General features: G+C 43.2%; 1 protein-coding gene across 6 annotated transcripts in view; it reads right to left on the bottom strand.

The window, feature by feature from the left end:
- Positions 1-21,982, bottom strand: part of ankrd29 (ankyrin repeat domain 29) — a 142,470-nt gene that overhangs the window by 43,328 nt on the left and 77,160 nt on the right. For 5 of the 6 annotated variants that reach the window (XM_048528610.2, XM_048528607.2, XM_048528606.2 and 2 more), the window contains exons 2-5: positions 9,751-9,861; positions 9,429-9,527; positions 6,443-6,541; positions 5,111-5,209 (exon numbers count right to left, since the gene is read on the bottom strand). In XM_048528610.2, the coding sequence (XP_048384567.1) occupies positions 5,111-5,209; positions 6,443-6,541; positions 9,429-9,527; positions 9,751-9,861 (408 nt within the window). The remainder of the gene's footprint in view (positions 1-5,110; positions 5,210-6,442; positions 6,542-9,428; positions 9,528-9,750; positions 9,862-21,982) is intronic. The other variant, XM_048528608.2, reaches the window with a different exon arrangement.

The raw sequence follows: 21,982 nt of genomic DNA, 5'->3' as shown, positions 1-21,982 counted from the left end.
GGGGAAGAGCTGGGCTGGTTGTGTGGTGCAGTGGGGGGAGGGGATGAACTGGGCTGGTTGAGGGATGCAGTGGGGGAAGGGGAGATTTTGAAACTGGTGAAGTCCACATTGATACCATATGGCTGCAGGGTTCCCAGGCGGAATATGAGTTGCTGTTCCTGCAACCTTCGGGTGGCATCATGGTGGCAGTGCAGGAGGCCCATGATGGACATGTCATCAAGAGAATGGGAGGGGGAGTGGAAATGGTTTGCGACTGGGAGGTGCAGTTGTTTGTTGCGAACTGAGCGGAGGTGTTCTGCAAAGCGGTCCCCAAGCCTCCGCTTGGTTTCCCCAATGTAGAGAAAGCCGCACCGGGTACAGTGGATGCAGTATACCACATTGGCAGATGTGCAGGTGAACCTCTGCTTAATGTGGAATGTCATCTTGGGGCCTGGGATGGGGGTGAGGGAGGAGGTGTGGGGACAAGTGTAGCATTTCCTGCGGTTGCAGGGGAAGGTGCCGGGTGTGGTGGGGTTGGAGGGCAGTGTGGAGCGAACAAGGGAGTCACGGAGAGAGTGGTCTCTCCGGAAAGCAGACAGGGGTGGGGATGGAAAAATGTCTTGGGTGGTGGGGTCATTTCCACTCCCCCTCCCATTCTCTTGATGACATGTCCATCATGGGCCTCCTGCACTGCCACCATGATGCCACCCGAAGGTTGCAGGAACAGCAACTCATATTCCGCCTGGGAACCCTGCAGCCACATGGTATCAATGTGGACTTCACCAGTTTCAAAATCTCCCCTTCCCCCACTGCATCCCTCAACCAGCCCAGTTCATCCCCTCCCCCCACTGCACCACACAACCAGCCCAGCTCTTCCCCCCCACCCACTGCATCCCAAAACCAGTCCAACCTGTCTCTGCCTCCCTAACCGGTTCTTCCTCTCACCCATCCCTTCCTCCCACCCCAAGCCGCACCCCCAGCTACCTACTAACCTCATCCCACCTCCTTGACCTGTCCGTCTTCCCTGGACTGACCTATCCCCTCCCTACCTCCCCACCTACACCCTCTCCACCTATCTTCTTTACTCTCCATCTTCGGTCCGCCTCCCCCTCTCTCCCTATTTATTCCAGTTCCCTCCCCCCATCCCCCTCTCTGATGAAGGGTCTAGGCCCGAAACGTCAGCTTTTGTGCTCCTGAGATGCTGCTTGGCCTGCTGTGTTCATCCAGCCTCACATTTTATTATCTTGGAATCTCCAGCATCTGCAGTTCCCATTATCTCTAGCCTTGATACATTTGTTGACTGAGGATTGAGAGATCCCCCACAGGTCTCCAATACATTCTTGCAAGCAGCCAGATACATAATTTAGCATAATTATCACTTCGATAGTCGCCATGTTTGTCTTATGACTGCCTACTCCTTCAGGTCACCAGTCCCACTCCAGGAGATGACACAAGAAGGTCGGTTTCATATCATGTCCCGAAATGAGTGGATCTGTTGTTAAGCACTGCTCTTTGTTCAGAATGTTGTTCCTCCCAGTTTCCTGGAGCTGTGCGGTGCTGTGTACCTCATGGTTCCTGGGCTCTCATTTCCATGGGGTTGGGGTGTGCCATCTCCTCACCTGTTTTGGTGCTTTACCACTTCTTCTGTGTATGATAATCTTCCCATACATCTTCATTGTAGAGGATTTGCTGGTGTGTCCTTTATACAACTGTCTTTTTCCACTCTGCTGCTGGCCTGTGGTGGCCCTGTGTCAGTGGAGGGTTTTTCTTTGGCAGATATTCCTCAACACCTGCCACACACTGCACTGTTTTTTCACTGTAGCCTCGTCCATTGACTCTGTGTTCTGAGGTGGCGGTTCAATTGATTTATCATTCTCTAGAATATCTTCCTTTCTTTTTCCACATGTGCTGCCTTCCTTGCTTGTCCGTTTTCTCAATTATCTTCTGAGAGGGTGGTGCCTTACTAGAGGTCCACTGCTTGTGTTGCCAATTGTGCATATGTGGCCCTCGTCTTGGGCAGGCCTTATATAGGTGGTCTGCTTCTTCATACAGGTTGCAGCTCTTGGACTTTTTGCAGTCCTTAGTCACATGCACCTCCAGTTTGCATTCCTGCAGACAGTCACTTTGCAGTCCACTGCCATATGCCCTGACCACCTCCAGGTTCGACACACTCTAGACTTCCCCACATACATCAGGTGGCCTCATATCCCTCTGACTGTAAAACTGGAGGGCTGGTGGAGGATATTCCCACTGGGTCACCTTGCCCTATCGCTTTCTGTGTTGCCTCCTTCAGGCTATGCTGACCTTTCCAGGGAGGTCAGGACATCTGCTGCTGGGACGTGGCAGTTGTACAAATGGATTGTAATAACTTGGCTCCTCTGCACTAGAAGGATGAACAATGGTGCCACAGACAGGATGGAGAGGGGACCCTCACCACCTTTCGCTTCAAATACTTTCAGGAGATGCTCACATTGCTCTACACTCCAGAAGGTCACAGCAAAATACCCCATCACTGGGGAAATTCTGTTCACAGAAATCATCCTTTGCTTGGAAACTGCACAAATTCAGGAGGATACCCTTCACAAAGAAAATCTGGTTGACCGGCGATCTTTCCTCATCTTCTTCACCTAACAGTGTCCCAGACACCCTGGCCTACGGCACAAGCACTTGCAGAGGCCATAGATCTGGTTGATTGTACACTTAAAATTGGTTCAGAGATAGTGGGAACTGCAGATGCTGCAGAATCTGAGATAACAAGGTGTAGAGCTGGCGGAACACAACAGGCCAAGCAGCATCCGAGGAGCAGGAAGGCTGATGTTTCGGGCCTAGACCCTTCTTCAGAAATTTCCCGAAACGTCAGCTTTCCTGCTCCTCTGATGTTGCCTGGCCTGCTGTGTTCATCCAGCTCTACACCTTGCACACTTAAAATTGGTGTTGGGCCAAATAAAAATCCATAAATGGCAGCTCAGCTCAACTGATGATCTTCAGATGTCCAACCATGATCCAGTGATGCTCTCGAAATTCTCTTATGGCTCGCAACTCAGAGCTTCTTGTTCTGGTCTGTGCCAAAACAATCATGGACTTTATAAGCATTTTTCTTGCTCCAATGTGGCATTGCTCTGGAAATCAAGCACCTCTATTTTTGAAGTTGTTACAAATCTTAAAGGTTTTATTGAAAAATGCATAATTCCCCAACTGAGATAAAAAGGTTTAAAGCTGGATGAAGACAGCAGGCCATGCAGCATCAGAGGAGCAGGTCAGCTGACATTTCGGGCCTAGACCCTTCTTCAGAAAACCTGAAGAAAATGATTTTCTGAAGAAGGGTCTAGGCCCGAAATGTCAGCTTTCCTGCTCCTCTGATGTTGCTTGACTTGCTGTGTTCATCCAGCGCTACACCTTGTTATCTCAGATTCTCCTACTATCTCTGAAACAATTTTAACCCCAGTGCAAAGCCTCTTCTAAGGATGCCTTCCTTGAAGAAGTTACCCTCCTTCCTCCGGAAAGACCCTAGAGGATCTCTCTCCCACTGCAACTCTCTTGTAATCTCTTCGGCCCTGAAATGCTCGACCATTTTCTGAAGAAGGGCCTAGGCCCTTTCCAGCTTTCCTGCTCCTCTCTTGCTGCTTGGCCTGCTGTGTTCATCCAGCTCTACACCTTATTATCTCAGATTCTCCAGCATCTGCAGTTCCTACTATCTCTGAAACAATTTTAATTTACCATTGACCTGATTTTTAATGCAATGTTGTTGAACGCATAGACCAGGTATCTATACTTAGCTAGAATTACTTCCTTACAAGTAAATATACTGTAGGTACAGACAAACAATTATGAACCACGGCATATAAATCTACTAGTTAAAACTCTAACTCACTTGAAAATTTCCACAAAAACAAACACATACGCATATTTGAATGCACCCTTGGCACCAACTCATGTGCTGCTTGAGCCAGCTGTAAAAACAATGACTAGAATGAGAGTCAAGTTATCCGCCTTCAAAGAATGTAGTAATCCTTTAGCAATCCTTAGGTTTAAAATAGTTCTTTTCCCATCTCATCCCACAATTAAAAGTACGTAAAAGTTAAAAGATAGTTATTAGAAGTTGATTATGTGAATTAAAAGTTAAAAAAAATTAAGGAAAAGATAGGACTAATTAAATGCAAAAAGGATGCCGAGGAAATATGAAAGTCCAGCTTGTTGCCTTGCATTTCATCTCACCCTATCAGCAAATCAGGGTCATAAAAGCACTTCAGCACAAAAAGATCCCATTCTTGTCACAATGTTTATGTCATTTGTTTAAATGAGCATTCCGATTAGTCCCATTCTTCTCCAACCTTCCCCAAAAATTGGCTTTGCAAACTTCTCCTGTTCAAAAATTCATCCAGTTCTTTTTTGATTGTTGCCACTAAATTGACTTCCACGACCCTTTTGGTTAGCACAACCATTAGAAATAGGAGCAGAATATGGGGTCAAAATGGGTCATTTGGCCCATCAAGTCTGCTCTGTCCTTTGATCATGGCTGATATGTTTCTCAACCCCTTTCTCCTGACCTTTCCCCATAGCCCTTGATCCTCTTACTAAACATGAAGAACATTTGGCGATTAAAACAAAAATGACTTCTCTTGTTGCCTCTAGTTCTTTTGTCAATTGTCTTGTACCTGAGTTTTCCTTCCATTTAACAGTATTCTTTCTCTCATACATTCAATGTAGTATCAAGTTCTACACTCTCACCATCTGGTTAAAAAGGTATCTCCTGACTTTCCTAATGGATCCATAAGATTTACTGTTTATTTGTGGCCACTAAATCCTATCTCCTCCTTAAGCAGAAGCATTTATTCCAAGTCCACCTTATCTAACACTTTGGTAATCTTAAAGACCATTATTAACTTACCTCTCACCTTTCTCTTTTCAAGACAATTCCAAAAGGTCATTTTTTTAATGATAGCTTTAACCTTTTTTTCGGTATCATCTCCCTAAATATTTTCTTGCACTTTCTCCACTGCCTCTATATTCATTTGGTAGCATGGAGGCCAAAGGTCCGCACAGTGTGGTGTAACCAAGGATTTATGTATGTTTATTTGTCCAGGACTCAAGTGACAATTTCAAACGCTCCTCGGTCATGTCCAGCTCTTACCTTCAGCTGGATGTTAACATTACATCTCCTGTTGAGTAATATCTCCACCACTTTGACATGTCCATTCTGACTGGCAATTGAAAGCGGAGTAGCACCATCCTGCAGAAGAAAAACATCGAAAATTTGCTTTATAAATCAACTTTCTTTAAGTTTTGAAGACACCCATTCTTTGTTCAAGCCCAACTCTCACATAATTGGGCAGGCTCTGGAACACTATTCATTATTCATGTTTAAATTTTGACAGTGAGTGAAAGTAATTGAAACAGCAAAGGGAAAGGTCTTTAGTGAAGCAATTGAAATTGGTTGTGCCAAGGACATTTCTGTGAGGAACTCCAGAGGTGACATTCTAGGACTGAGCTTATTGGCTTCCAACAGCCAATTTTCCTTTGTGCTCGGTATGCTTCCAGCCACAGGAGACACTTCCCCAGTCCTCATTAACTTTTATTTTATTTTACAAATCCATAAATGGCCATTGGATTGGTGTCAGCTCTCAATGAGAGCAACTCAGTTGGTGTCACTCCCTTAAGCTTTTATCCACATTCTTGAAAATACTTTCTCTTCACATAATTATCCAGTTACCTCTCAAAAGCCATGATTACATCTGCCTACCCCAAATCCTCAAGCAATGTAAACCAGACCCTAACCTTTGGCTGCATTAAAAAAAACATTTTAGTCATGTGACCTCTGATTCTTTTGCCAAACACTTCAAACTGGTGTCCTCTCGCTGTCAACCCTCCTGCCGTACGGAAGGTTGAAGGGTCCTGACCCGAAACATCAAGTTTTCTGCTTCTCTGACACTGCCTGACTTGCTACATTCCTCCAGCTCCACACTGTATCAACTCTGACTTCCAGCATCTGTAGTTCTTACTATTTCCCAGTTGGGAATAATTGCCCCCGGTCTACTTTGTCCATATACCCTTCATGATTTAGAACATTTCCAACCAATCTCCTATCATTTTCTTTTCTTCAACAAGAACAATCCTAGATTTGCCAATTTATTCAAGTAACTGAAGTCTCTCATCCTCACAACCATTCTTGGCATCTGTTCTGCACCCTTTCCTTTCCAATTCCTTCGCTTCCTCTTAAGGAAGTATGGTGTTCAGAACTGGATATAATGCTCCAAACAAGGCTGAAACAATGTTTTATAAAGGTTTGTTATTATTTCCTTACATTTGTACCCAATGTCTGGATTTATAAAGTTCAGGATCCCACAAGTTTCATTAACCACTTCTCAACCTGCCCTGCAATTGCATATATGAAATCACCTTGGGCCAGACCACCATGTTGCAGATTAAAACCTCCAGTCTCATTACAGACAGTAAGTTCTCTTACTTTAGTTGCTAGTTCAGTGGAGGCCCCATACTCCAAAAGAAATTTCACAATGGTATCGTTTCCTTGTTGGGCAGCAAAGTATAATGCTGTGGAACCTGACTGGGAGAAAAGGAAGGATATCATTTCAATCAGCATAAAACCACAAATGCTCTGGATTTCTTTCACACTTTAATTAAGTTCTTTTAATGATTTGTTATTATTCTTATTAATGTTTCTTTACCCTCACACTGACAAATATTTTCTTCTAACTTGGTTCAAGTCACTTCCTGGGCAGTTTACCCTCACACTGACAAATATTTTCTTCTAACTTGGTTCAAGTCACTTCCTGGGCAGTTTCCCTGGACGGAATTTTCTCCATTGGTGGCCATAACTTTGGCATAAGATCTACATGGAGCATTGACCAGGATTTGTGCTGATCCACTACCAAAGTTACACTGATCATGCTGTGGAGGTACCGGTGTTGGACTGGATAAAGTGGATAAAGTTAAAAATCACACAACGCCAGCTTATAGTCCAACAGGTTTGTTTGAAAACACAAGCTTTTGGAGCCTAGGCCCTTCATCAAGTGCAGCGAGAGGAGAACACACAAACACAGAACTTACAGGCAGAGAGATGAAGGCAGAGAGATCAAAGGATCATACAACTTGAGTGAGTGGACTGGACAAACCTAAAATGGCTGGTTGCCTGCCTCCTGTTAAGTTTTTAATCATTCATAAATTCCTGCATTCTAGACATTGCAGAAGCAGGAAATGGAGAACTTTGTAAGTTTCGATCGGTCCAGATGCAAATTCCAGACTCTGTTTCAAGTTACACTAGCCAATCGAAAGAACTCCAGAGCAATTTTCCTGATTAAAAAAATCAGGGGGCAAAAAAAAACTAACGCAGAATTTACAGCATGTAAGCAGGGTATTTTGCTGCATAAGTCTGAGGTGAGATGTACACCTTACCTGAGTTTCCTTCCACCCCACTTCATTACCCTATTAGTACTTCCTTTTATTCCTTTTCCCCCTCCCCGCAGTTTACTAATCTAGTTTCCCTTTAAACACATGCAAGATATTTGCCTCAATCACTCCCTTAGGAAGGAAGTTTCATTACAATTGTTGGGCAAGTGATGATCTGGTGATTTTTTTTATTCATTCATGAGATAAGGGCATTGCTTTTAGGTATTTGTTGCCCAGACTTAATCGCCCAGAAGACAGTTAAGAGTCAGCCACATTGCTGTGGGTCTGGAGTCACATGTAGGACAGACCAGATAAGGATGGCAGTTTCTGTCCCTAAAGGGCATTAGTGAACCAGATGGGTTTTCCCCAACAATCAGCAATGGATTCACGGTCATCATTAGATTCTTAATTCCAGATATTTATTGAATTCAAATTCCACCAGCTGCTGTGGCAGGATTTGAGCCTGTTTCCCCATAACATTCTCTGGGTATCTACATTAACAGGACAACGATAATACTTCTTTTTATAAATGACTTGGAGGAGGAAGTGGAAGGGTAGGTTTGTAAGTTTGTCGATGACACGAAGATTGGTGGAGTTGCAGACAGCGTGGAGCGCCGTTGTAGGTTGCAACGGGACATTGACAGGATGCAGAGCTGGGCAAAGAAATGGCAGATGGAGCTCAACCCAGACAAGTGTGAAGTGATTCATTCTGGAAGGTCAAATTTGAATGCAGAATACAGGGTTAATGGCAGGATTCTCGGCAGTGTAGAGGAACGGAGAGATCTTGAGGTCCATGTCCATAGATCTCTCAAAGTTGCTCCCCAAGTTGATAGGGTTGTAAAGACAGCATATGGTGTGTTGGCTTTCATTGGCAGGGGAATTGAATTTGAGCCATGAGGTTATGCTGCAGCTGTATAAAACTCTGGTTATACCACACTTGGAATATTGTGTTCAATTCTGGTCACCTCAATACAGGAAAGATGTGGAAGCTAATAGATAGGGTGCAGAGGAGATTTACCAGGATGCCACCTGGAATGGAGGATGGGTCTTATGAGGAAAGGTTGAGGGAGCTAGGGCTTTTCTCATTGGAGCGAAGAAGGATGAGTGGTGGCTTGATAGAAGTTTACAAGATGATGACAGGCATAGATTGAGTGGATAGTCAGAGACTTTTTCCCAGGGCAGAAATGACTGTTATGAGGGGGCATAATTTTAAGGTGATTGGAAGAAGGTCTGGGGGAGATGTCAGAGGTAGGTTCTTTACAGGGAGAGCGGTGAGTGCGTGGAATGCACCACCGGTGGTAGTAATGGAGTCAGGTACATTAGGGACATTTAAGCGACTCTTGGATAGGCACATGGATGAGAGTAAACAGTAGGGTGTGCAGGGTAGTTTGATCTTAGAGAAGGATAATAGGTCAGCACAACATTGTGGGACAAAAGGCCTGTACTGTCCTGTACTGTTCTATGTTCTATGTAATACCGCTCGGCCATGACCTCCCCACTGCTAGATTATTCATCTAGATACTATTCTGGGAACTTGGGCTGGAATCCTGCTATGATACAGAGAGGAATTTGAATTCAGTAATCTGGAATTAAGAATCTAGTGATGACAAAACCATTGTAGATGTCCTTTAGAGAAGAAAACTACCATCTTTATTTGGTCTGGCCTACATTTGACTCCAGACCCACAGCAATGCGGTTGACTCTTAACTGCCCTCTATGCAGTTAGGGGTGTGCAATAAATTCTGGCCTAGCCAGCAAGAGCTACATCCCATGAACAAACAAAAAGAAAGCTCAGTTAAAGAGGTTTCTGCTGTACTCCTTATTGGAATTAATCACCCTTGTCTTTGTACGGCCTTTGTCTTAGTTTCCCTTAAAGAAACATAAGAAATTGCATACATCTACTCGACATTAACCTTTTGAAATTCTTTTATAATTTTGAAGATTTCTATTCAGTCAATGATCAAAACAATATTGTTAAATGTGTTCCTGAATGAATAGTGCCGACCTCAGACATAGCCATTACAGTAACACTTGCTACACGTTACCTCTCTTTGCAGATTGATGTCCGCTCCTTGCAGAATCAGTTCTCGAACACAATCCTTATGATTGCAGTACGAAGCCACCATCAGAGCCGTGGTCCCCAGCTGCCAATAAGAAAATATTAATGATAAACAAAAACTGATGGCAGTTTGGGATAATTATTCTGATCACTTACACATTGAATGGAGTCAGCTGACAACGCATGCAGTTAACAAAACACAGAAAAAAAGGTTTTGTTTTAGTTGTGAAAGCTTTGCTGTAAGCCCTACCACAATGGATTATGGGAAAGGAATAGACTTGTTGTTGACATGCACTCATTGACCATACACTGTCTTTGCAGTCTGCATCCATTCGACCGCTGTTTAAAAGTAGCCTCAAAAGAGTCACGTTTCCTTTTCGTGCAGTCCAGAATACAGCATTTGCAAGTGGCATTTCCCTCTGTTAGAAAAAAACAATTTCTGTTTCAGTAATGAACTATATCATCTTGAAATTATGTAAAATGGTTCTTGAACACTTTGTAGTTATAAGTTGGTACTCAGTCAAACACAAGTCAAATTATGCTATTGCTTCCGTATCTTGAGATGATTTGTTACACAATTTCTGTATTCCATGCATGTTTGTGGTTTGTAATATGCTTGGGACGTACTAAGGGGGCAGAGCTATCCCCTAATAGTAAAATTCACAATACAATACAAAACAATACACTAATACAGCATAGAAACAAGGCCTTCAGCCCACCAAGCCAACGCTAGCTCCTACTCCTTATTTAGACCCGCTACTTATTGCCATACATGGTTTCTATCCCTCTGTTTGCCTCCTGTTCACAGGTCTGTCAAGATATGCCTTAAAGTTGCTAATGTGCCTGTTTCCACCATCTCCACTATCGGTGCGTTGCAGGCACCGATTACTCTCTAGGTTAAAGATTTTCCCTGCACTTCTCCCCTAAACTTTCCCCCTCTTAGCTTGAACCTGTGCCCACTTGTGGTGGGACCTTTCCACCCTGGGAAAAAGCCTCTGACCATTCACCCTATCCATGACTCTCATAAATTTGTAGACCTCTACCAGTTCACACCTCAACCTCCATCTTTCCAGTGAAAACAACCCGAGTTTATCTAATGTCTCCTAATAACTAAAACACTCCAAACCGGGCAACATCCTGGTAAGCCTTCACTGCACATACTCCAAAACATCCTCGTCCTTGTGGTAGTGTGGTGACCAGAACGGAAAGCAACATTCCAAATGCAGGGTAAGTAAAGTTTTGTACACATTTAACATAATATGCCAACTTTTATATTCGATGCCCTGGCCGATGAAGGCAAGCATGCTGTATCCACCTGTGTTGCCACTTTCAGGGATCAGTGAACCTGGACACTCAGTCCCCTCTCTATGTCAATGCTCCAAAGGGTTCTGCCATTTATTGTATAATTCGCACCTGAATTTGATATTCCAAAATGCATCTCTTTGCAAATTTCCAGATTAAGCTCCTTCCGCCATTTCTTTGCCCAAATCTGCAATCTATCTGTCTCCTGCTGTATCCTTTGACAATTCTTCCCACGGATCTGCAACTCCACCAAGTTTGGTGTTATCCTCAAACTTACAAATTAGACCATCTACATTTTCATCTAGATCAGTTGTATATATTACAAACAGCAAAGGTCCCAGCTCTGATCCTTGCGGAACACCACTAGTTACCGATCTCCACTCCGAAAAGTACCCTTCCACCGCTGCTCTCTGTCTTTATGACCAAGACAGTTCTGTTTGCATCTTTGTATTGCAGAACTTACAAAGCACTTCACAATTATAGCAGTCCTTTATATGTATAACGAAAGCAATGACTTTGCAGTGCCAGAGAACCGTAAGTCTGCTCTATCATTAGACGGAGGTAAGTGGTGGTGAGTTTAACCCAAGGCATGGGACAAAGTTGAGAATGACAGTCCTTCACAGTAACCTTAGCAGGGATGGGATCTGTGCTATTGGCATCACTCTGTATTGTAAACCAGCTGTCCAGTCAACCAGTGTGGTCACAGTTGGAATATTAGGAAGAGGAAGCAGCTTACACCAACCAAAACATAATAATGAGGAGATAAACTGTTTTTATTATGTAGATTAAAGGACAAATATTACCTTTTGACATCAGGGATAATTCCCTTTCACTTCTTCAATATAGTGCCATGGGAGTGTTTATGTCCACTTAAAAGGGTGGATGAGGCATAAATTCCTTTTTTTTATTCACTCATAAGATGTGGATATCTGTGGCTGGGCCTACATTTATTGCCAGCTCTAGTTACCCTTGAGCAAATGATGGTGAGCTGCCTTCTTGAGCCACAGCAGCCCATCTCCTGTAGGTAGACCTACAATGCCTTTAGTGAGGGAGTCCCAGGAGTTTGACAGTGAGCCTGAAGAAAAAGTGATATATTTCCAATTCAGGATGGGATGTGGCTTGGGGAGAATTTTCAGATGGTGGTGCTCCCACTATCTTCTGCCCTATCCTTCTGGATGGAAGGTGCTTTCTGAGGAGCTTTGGTGAATTTTGTGCAGTAAAAGGCAGTAAATACTGCAGAAATTCCTCAGTCCTTAAGCACATTGCACAATGGAAATTCAACAATTTGGCATTGTATTGTGTCATCAAGACAATGTAGTCCCAAAGGCTCATCTAAAGTGGATCAAGCAAAATTTCAACCATATAAGTCATTATTGGGACATACGATCAAAAGCTTGATCAAAGATAAAGACTTTAAGGCGAATCTTGAAGCATGAGAGATAAGTAACAAGGAAACAGAATAATTACTAGATTTCAATCTCCCAATAGGAAATGTAACTGAGCTGAATGTGTGGAAAATAACATTTGACAGAGAGCTCAGCTAGGTTTCCAATTTCAGTGTTGTTCCTCTCAAAGGCATCCAGTTCAGCGCAATTAGCAAATTTGGAAATGTTACAGCTGGTGGTACATCCAAAACATTGATATTAAATTTAGATAACTACTAATAAAGGGATTTGCAATACACAAGTGGGCAACCTTCAATACCCAGAGCTGTTTGCTGGTCTTGTGTTGTTGCCTCATGATATTGACAAATATCATTATGAAGGATTTGTATTTTTCTTATATTAGAAGTGCGATATGTAAAATCAACTTGCTGCCGTTGTTCTAAAGTAGGGTTCTCTGATAGTCTACTTTCAATTTGCATATTCCTTTTAAAAATGGAATTAGTACTCTGCAGCCAGTCATGGAGCACATGCATTCCTCAACTGAATCGTATATATATCAATTCCTTTAGGGAAGGAAATTTGCCATCCTTACCCGATCTGGCCTGCAGGTGACTCCATTCCCACGGCTATGTGCTTGAAGCTTAACTGCACTCTGAAATGGCCGAGCGTGCCATTCAGTTGTATCAAACACTAAAAAGGAAAAAAGCAATGAGGCTGGACAGACCACCTGGCATCTACCTAGATACCAGTAACAATCAGCTATACTGATTCTGCAAACTTATCCTTACTAACATCTGGTATTCTTGAAAAGTGTCCACATTACAGAGGAGGAGGTGCTGGACGTCTTAAAAACACCAATGTGGATAAATTCCCAGGATCTAATCAGGTACATCCCAGAACTCTATGAGAAGCTAAGGAAGTGATTGCCAAACCCCTTGCTGAGATATTTGTACCATCAATAGCCATGGGTGAGGTACCAGAAGACTAGGGTATGGCTGATGAAATGCCATTATTTAAGTAAAGTGGTAAGGAAAAGCCAAGGAACAATAGACCGGCGCACCTGACATTGGTGGTGGGCAAGTTTCTGGAGGGGATTATAAGGTACAGGATGTACATATATTTGGAAAGGCAAGGACTGATTAGGGATAATCAACATGGCTATGTGCTGGGAAATCATGTCTCACTAACTTGACGGAGATCAGAAATCACACAACATCAGGTTATAGCTGAATAAGTTTATTTGAAAACACAAGCTTTCAGAGTCTCTCTCTTTCAGGTGTTAGTGAGACAGGTAGAATGAGATATAGGATTTATAAGCAAAAGATCAAAGGGTCATGCCACTAATGAGGATGTACTAAACAAACCTAAGATTCTGTTAAATCTTTAATCAGTTAGAAGGTCTTAATTGATTAACATGTATATGTAAATGCATGAATTCCTTTCAAGTCACTGTCCTGACTAAACTAAAGGTTTTATCAGTGTAAAGAAGAGGTGACATTTTAGGTTAGAAAATGCATATTAGGTGTGAGGCCTTGTTTAGAATCTGTTTGTGTTTTAGTTTGGAGTCAGCCTGGTTGTATTTCTAAAGTAGGAAGTTATAAAATGCCACATTAACTGACTATAAATTGTGTGCTTTTTGGATAAAATAGAATGTATCAGCAAATACAAATTCACCCCATAGATTCACGTGTGTGTGTGTGTGTGTGTGTGTGTGTGTGTGTGTGTGCGTGTGAGATTGTGACATCTCGGATCTTCAGGGAAATGTCCACCAAGGCAGACTTCCAGATATGCAATAACACAGAGTTGCTGAGCAGAGGCTGATGACCAAGTTCGATACCCATGAAGACAGCCTCAACTGGGATCTTGGGTTCATGTCACACCAAAGGTGAGCCTCACCACACTATACACTCTCACAAACACACTCACACATAAACATACAGTCATTCGCTTAAACACACTCATGCACTCGTGCATGCTCAAACTCTCACATGGATCCTCTCTAAAGCACTCACAGTCTCTCAAGCACAAACACACACACACACACACACACACACACACACACACACACACACAAATCTATGGGGTGAATTTGTATTTGGAGTTACATTCTATTTTATACAAAAAACACAGTTTATAGAGAGTCAGTCGATGTGGCACTTTATAAATTCCTACTTTAGAAACAAAACCAGTCTGACTGCAAACCAAAAACACAAACAGATTCTAAACAAGGCCTCACGCCTAATGTGCATTGTCTGACATTAAATGTCACCTCTTCTGTACAGTGATAAAACGTTTACTTCACTCAGGATGGTGACTTGAAACGGATTCAGGGATTTATAAATACATGTTAATCAATTAAAACCTTCTAACTGATTAAAGATTTATGACCTGGTGTTGTGTGATTTCTGGCCTTGTCCACTCCAGTTCAACATTGGTACCTCCACATCACGACTTGATTTTTGTTTTGAAGAAGTGACATAAAAGATTATGAAGGCGGAGTGGTGGACTTTGTCTAAATGGAGTTCAGCAAGGAGTTTGACAAAGTTCCACCTGGATTGATTTGAAAGGTTGGATCAAGAGGAAGCCAGGGAAGCTAGCCATTTGGATAAACATTGGCTTGAAGGCAGAAACAGAGGGTAGTGAGAAGATTGGTTTTCGAGCTGGAGATCTGTGACCTACAGTGCGCTGCAAGGATTGGTGCTGGGTCCACTGCTTTTTGTCAATTATATAAATGATTTGGATGTGCCTATAGGAGGAATGGTTAGTAAGTTTGCAGATCATACCAGAATTGATGGTGTGGTGAACAGTAAAAAAGATTATCTCAGAGTACAATGGGACATTGATCACATGGGCTGATGAGCTGAGGAGTGGCAGATAGAGTTTAATTTAGATAATTGTGAGGTGCTGCATTTTGGAAAGGCAAATCAGGGCAAGACATACACTGGGGAGTGTTGCCAAACAAAAAGACCTCGGGTTAGGGTTCAAAGTTCCTTGAAAGTGGAGTCCCAGGTAGACAGCGTAGTGAAGAAGGTGTTTGGTACACTTGCCTTTATTTATCAGTGCATTGAGTATAGGAGTTGTAATGTCCTGTTGTGGATGTACAGGTTAGGCCACCTTTAGAATGCTGCATTCAATTCTGGTCTCAAAAACAAAGTTGCTGGAAAAACTCAGCAGGTCTGGCAACTTCTGTGAAGGAGAAAACAGTTAACGTTTCGGATCTGGTGACACTTCCTCAGAACATTCAATTCTGGTCTCCCTGCTATAGGAAAGATGTTATTAAACTAGAAAGGTTCAGAAATGATTTATAAGGATGCTGCCAGGGTTGGAGGGTCTAAGCTATCGGGAGAGACTAAATATACTGGGGCTATTTTCCATGGAGTGTCGGAGGCTGCAGGGTGACCTTATAGAGGTTTATAAAATCATGAGGGGCACGGATAGGGTGAATAGTTAAGGCCTTTTTTTCCCAAAGTTGGGGAGTCCAAAACTAGAGGGCATAGGTTTAAGGTGAGAGGGAAAAGATTTAATAGAGACCTAAGGGGCAACTTTTTCATACAGAAAATGGACTTTGTATGGAATGAGCTGCGAGAGGAATCATATTTAAAATGCATCTGGATGGGTACATGAATAGGAAGAGTTTATGCTGGCAAATGGGACTAGGCTAACTTGGGATATCTGATGGATAAGTTGGACCAAAGAGTCTGTTTCTGTGCTGTGCAATCTATGACTCTACCTGGGGGGCTAGTGCCAAACCTTGTTATCTCACAGACTAGTCAAACAGCAGCCTGACATTTGTCATACTCACAGAATCATACCTTACCGACAGTATTCATCACCATCCCTGTCCCATCTTTGCCAGTATGGGCTCAGCAGCGGTGGCAGCACAGTGGTATACAAAAATTCACCAAGACTCATTAGACAGCACCTTCTAAACCCAAGACCAGTACCACCTAGAAGGACATAGCAGCAGATACATTGGAATGCCACCGCCTGTAATTTCTCCTCCAAGCCACTCACCATCCTGACTGGGAAATACATCAATGCTTCTTCACTGTCACTGGGTCAAAATCCTGGAACTGCCCCCTCAAGGGCATTGTTAACCTACTCACACCACATGGACTGCAGTGGTTTAAGAAGGTGGCTTACCACTGCCTTCACAAGGCCAAATAAGGAAAGGCAATAAATGCTGGCCAAGCCAGCGATGTTCCACGTCCCCCAAATGAATAAAATTCATCCCATAGTATTCAGGAAAGTGACCCTAGAAATAATGGATGATTAGTGACCACCTCTTAAGATTCTATAAAATCTGGAACAGTTCCTACATATTAGAGAGTAGCTGATATAACCCTTCTATTTAAAAAGGGAGGCAGAAAACAAAAGCAGGAATTACAGAGCAGTCAGCCTGACATCTGTAGTAGGGAAAATGCTGAAATCAATTATAAAATTTAATAGCTGAGCACCTGGAAAACAATGTCAGGTTCAGACAAACTCAGAACGGATTTATGAAAGAGAAATCATTCTTGACGAATCTACTAAACTTCTTCAAAGATGTAACTCATAGATGGGCAGCCACTGTGATATGGTTTATTTGGACTTTCAGAAGGCTTTCAATTAAGTTTCATGTACGCAGTTATTCTGTAACATTAACACATGGGATTGGAGTAGTGTATTGAGATGGATAGAAAACTGGTCGGCAAACTAGAAACAAAGAGCAGGAATAAATAAGTCTTTTTCCAAATAGCAGGCAGTGACTAGTGGCGTACCATAGGGGTCAGTGCAAGAACCCCTGCCATTAACAATATAAATTAATGATTCAGATGATGGAACTAAAAATGTCTAATGTTCAAATTTGCAACTGACACAAATCTGGGTGGGAAAATCAGCTGTAAGGAGAATGCAAAGATGCTTCTGTGTAGTTTGAAGAAGATGACTGAGTGGACAAATGAATAGTAGATGCAGCGTAATGTGGGTAAATGTGAGGTTATCCATGTTGGGAGAAAAACAGGAAAATTGATTGTATTCTGAATGGCGAGAAATTGAGAGACAAGAATAGGTGTCCCTGTGCATCAGTCCCTAAAGGAAAGCATGCAGGTGCAGCAGGTGTCAAGAAGGTAAATGATATTCCTTCTATGTCTATTACTTACAGTGAGAGGATTGGAGCACAGGAGCAGGGATCTCTTGCTACTATTATAACTGGCCTTGGTGAGACCACACCTAGAGTTGTGTGTAGTTTGGATCTCCTTATCTGATGAAGGATGTTCTTGCTATACAGTGAATGCAGTGAAAATTTACCAGGTTGATTCCTGGGATGGCAAGACTGACATATGAGGAGTGGTTGAATCAGTTAGGATTATATTCGTTGAGGGTCATAAGAATGAGCGGGAATCCCATAGAAACCTGTAAAATTCTAATGATATCAGACAAGGGTAGATTCGGGAAGGACAGGCAGTTCAGAAGGAGGGGTCACAGTTTAAGGATATGGGGTCGACCATTTAGAATCGAGATGAGGAAGTAATTTCTTGAGCCAAAAAGAAATGAGCCTGTGGAATTCACTATCAAAATCGAGTCCAAACATTGTATGATTTCATGAAGGAGTTGGATATAGCTCTTGTGGCTAAATGCATCAAAGGATTTGAGTGAAAAGCCGGAACATGAGATTGAGTTTGATGATCAGCCATGACCATAATGAATGGCTGAGCAGGCTTGAAGGGCTGAATGGCCTACTCCTATTCCTATTTTCTGTGTTATTATGTAACTCTAGATGCTCTGAAAGTCATCAACCAGTAAAGTCAACTGGCTTGCTCAAATCAAGCAAACGACACAAGTTGCAATTCACCAAGTGCTGCAGGATGTAATGATGAAAGGATGGTTTGAAAGCACCTAGGATACACCTGGTACTACAAGAGAGTGTTGGGCACAAGTAGTCTTTAATCTACCCACATACCTGCAGGTTCTCATCCCCGTTACCATTCTGATAAATCTCTTCTGGGTCTCCCTAAAGCATTCATGACTTTCCAAAGTGTGATGCCCGTCACTCATACATAATGCTCCAGCTGAGATGTAGCTCTGTGCCCCTATAATAATGTCCATGACACTGTATGTTTTATTAACTATTCTCTGCAACTGTGTAGCCACCTTCAATAATCTGTGCACATAGACACAAAGCACCCATTTGGAACCCTGCATACAATTTTGTTCCTGTTATTTCAGGAAGGATCTATTGGGAACGGTGGTAATTGCACTAGAGGAAGTGAGACTAGGTTCATGAGATTAATTCCAGAGATTAGAGTTTTGTTTTATGAGCTGAGGTTGACCAGTTTAAGTCTACAATAAAACCAAGAATGGCTGATGCTGGAGATCTGAAACATACAAAAGCAGAAATTGCCTGAAAAACTCAGCAGGTCTAGCAGCGACTGTGAAGAGAAAACAAAGCTAGCATTTTGGGTACCCATCTTCAGAAGCAGAAGCAGTTAGGAAAAGGTGGTATTTATGCTGATGACGGGGTGTGAAGGGGAGGGGTAAAGAATGAGCACACAGCTGGAGAAGGAGCATACAGAGACAGGAAATAAATAGGCAGACAAAGGGATTGTTCATACTGAGCCAGGGAAGAACAGAAGCTAGAGAGTTGATAATGGGATCTATGAGTGAGTGAAAATCGGTTGGCTGTTCTGAAAAATACCTTGCCATGACAAAATTGTATCAGAGATAATAGGAGCTGCAGATGCTGGAGAATCCGAGATAGCAAGGTGTAGAGCTGGATGAACACAGCAGGTCAAACAGCATCTTAGGAGCAGGAAAGCTGACGTTTCGGGCCTAGACCCTTCTTCAGAAACGAGGGAAGGGAAGAGGGTTCTGAAATAAATAGGGAAAGGAAGGGAGGTGGATTGAAGATGGATAGAGGAGATGATAGGTGGAGAGGAGACAGACAAGTCAAAGAGGCAGGGATGGAGCCAGTAAAGGACGGTGTAGGTGGGGAGGTAGGGAGGAGATCGGTCAATCCAGGGAGAACAGACAGGTCAAGGGGGCAGGATGAGGTCAGTAGGTAGGATATGGGGTGCGGCTTGAGGTGGGAAGAAGGGATAGGTGAGAGGAAGAACAGGTTAGGGAGGCAGGGACAGGTTTGGCTGGTTTTGGGATGCGGTAGGGGGAGGGGAGATATTTAAGCTTGAGAAATCCAACACATCATCCTCTGACACTTCCGCCATCTACAACCCGACCCTGCCACCAAAGACATTTTTCCCTCCCCACCCTTGTCTGCCTTCCGGAGGGACCATTCTCTCCATGACTCCCTTGTCCGCTCCACACTCCCTTCCAGCACTACACCTAGCACTTTTCCCTGCAACTGCAGGAAGTGCTACACCTGCCCCCACACCTCCTCCCTCACCCCCATCCCAGGCCCCAAGAAAATTTTCCACATTAAGCAGAAGTTCACTTGCGCATCTGCTAATGTGGTATACTGTATCCGCTGTTCCCATTGTGGCTTCCTCTACATCAGGGAAACCAAGAGGAGGCTTGGGGACCGCTTTGCGGAACACCTATGCTCGGCTCACAATGAACAGCTGCACCTTCCAGTCGCGAACCCTTTCAACTCCCCCTCCTATTCCTTAGACGACACGTCCATCCTGGGCCTCCTGCAGTGCCATAACGATGCCACCCAAAGGTTGCAGGAACAGCAGCTCACATTCCGCTTGGGAACACTGCAGCGTAATGGTATCAATGTGGACTTCACCAGCTTCAAAATCTCCCCACCCCCACTGCATCCCAAAACCAGCCAAACTCATCCCCGCCTCCCTAACCTCCTCCCACCTCAAGCCACACCCCCATTTCCTACCTACTAACCTCATCCTGCCCCCTTGCCTGGACTGACCTATCCCCTCCCTACCTCCCCACCTACACTCACCTTTACTGGCTCCATTCCCGCCTCTTTAACTTGTCTGTCGCCTCTCCACCTACCTTCTCCTCTATCCATCTTCAATTCGCCTCTCCTCCCTCCCTGTTTATTTCAGAACCCTCTCCCCCTGCCCCATTTTTGATGTAGGGTCTAGGCCGAAAACATCAGCTTTCCTGCTCCCCTGATGCTGCTTGGCCTGCTGTGTTCATCCAGCTCCGCACCTTGTTATGTCATGACAAAACCTGGGGTGTGGAGGTAGGTAACAGACATGGAAGGAACTGTTCATGCTCTAAAATTATTAAATTTGATGTTGAGTTCTTAAGGTTGTACTGAACCCAAGTGGAAGATGTGATGCGATAGGGTTAGGGTTAGGTATTCCTCCAGCTTATGACGAGCCTCACTGAAGCACTGCAGCAGGCCCAGACAGAAATGTTGGCATGGCAACACAGTGGTGTGCTGACGTGGCAGGCAGCAGGAAATTTGGGATTATTTCAACAGACAAAACATAGGTGTTCAGCAAAGTGGTCACCTAGTCTACATGTTGTCACACAATGTACAGGAGATCATATTGTGAACAACGAATACAATACACTAGATTGAGTGAAATGCAGGTAAATCATTGATTCACCTCGAAGCATCTGGGGCCTTGAATAGTGAGGAGGGAGGAGTTAAACGGCAAGGCTGCACCTTCTGTGATTGTATGCAAAGTTTCTATAGGGATATGCACAAGCATCAAGAATAGGAGAGGAATGGTCCAGAGTGTCTCAATTGGAACGGTCCCTGCAGAACTCTGACAAGGAGGGGAGAGGAATATATGTCTGGAATATGCATTCCACAGCACCTTCTCTCTAGCTGTAATGCTATATTCTGCATTTTGTTGTATTACCCTGATGTACTTGTGTAAGGTATGTCTTATCTGGATAGCAAGCAAAACAATACTTTCCACTGTATCTCAGTACAATAATAATAAATCAAATGAGATCAGTGACGATCATATCAAATGGCAAAGCATGCTCAAGGGTTCTACTCCTGCTTCTAGTTCTTGTATTCTTATGTTTCTGATGAGCCTGCACCAATGTTTGTCTATGTTCTTCCTAGCAAAGTGCATTAGTTCACACTTCTCTGCATTGAACCTCATCTGCCATTTATCCACCCAGTCGACCAACTTGTCAATGTTCTTTTGGAGTTCTGCACCATCCTCCTCGCAGTTTACAATGCTTCCAAGTTTAGCATCATCCACAAACTTTGACATTATCCCCTGCACACCAAGATCTAGATCATTTATGTTTATCGGGTAAAGTACAAGTCCGAATACTGGCTGCTGGATAACACCATTACAGTCCTTTCTCCAGCCTGAAAAATATTTATTAACCATTAACAAAAATGGAGAATGCTAGAGAAACTCAGTAGGTCTGGCAGCAGCTGTAGAGAGAGAAACAGAGTTAATGCTTCAAGTCCAATATTACTCATCTTCAGAACTCAAGTCATACCAGACTCAAAATATTAACTCTGTTTCTCTCTTCACAGATGCTGCCAGACTTGCTGAGTTTCTCCAGCATTTTGTGATTGCTTCAGGCTTCTAGCATCTGCTTTACTTTTATTGACTTGCTATTATTGTGTATCCTATCACTCATCTAATATTGTATCCAAGTTGCTACTGTTCCTTTTATTCCTTGAATTATAACTTTTCTCACAAGTCTGTCATGTGGCATTGTATTGAATGTTCTATAGATGTCCTTGCACATCAACAGTATTACTCTCATTGACCCTTCCTGTTACCTCTTCAAGTAACTCCAACAAGTTAGTCAAACATGGTTTCCCCTTTAAAAATCCATGCTGGCTCCTAGTAAACAACACATCTTTTTCAATGTCAATATGAATTCTATCGTGAATAATTATTTCTAGAAGGATTTTTTCCTTTATTTCCTTTTTCACTTTAGCTCTGAAGCTTCCATATTTGCTTGG

Source organism: Stegostoma tigrinum, chromosome 5, assembly GCF_030684315.1.
Source record: "Stegostoma tigrinum isolate sSteTig4 chromosome 5, sSteTig4.hap1, whole genome shotgun sequence".
In the NCBI taxonomy this organism is placed as follows: domain Eukaryota; kingdom Metazoa; phylum Chordata; class Chondrichthyes; order Orectolobiformes; family Stegostomatidae; genus Stegostoma; species Stegostoma tigrinum.
This window is presented reverse-complemented; position numbering and strand designations above follow the sequence as displayed.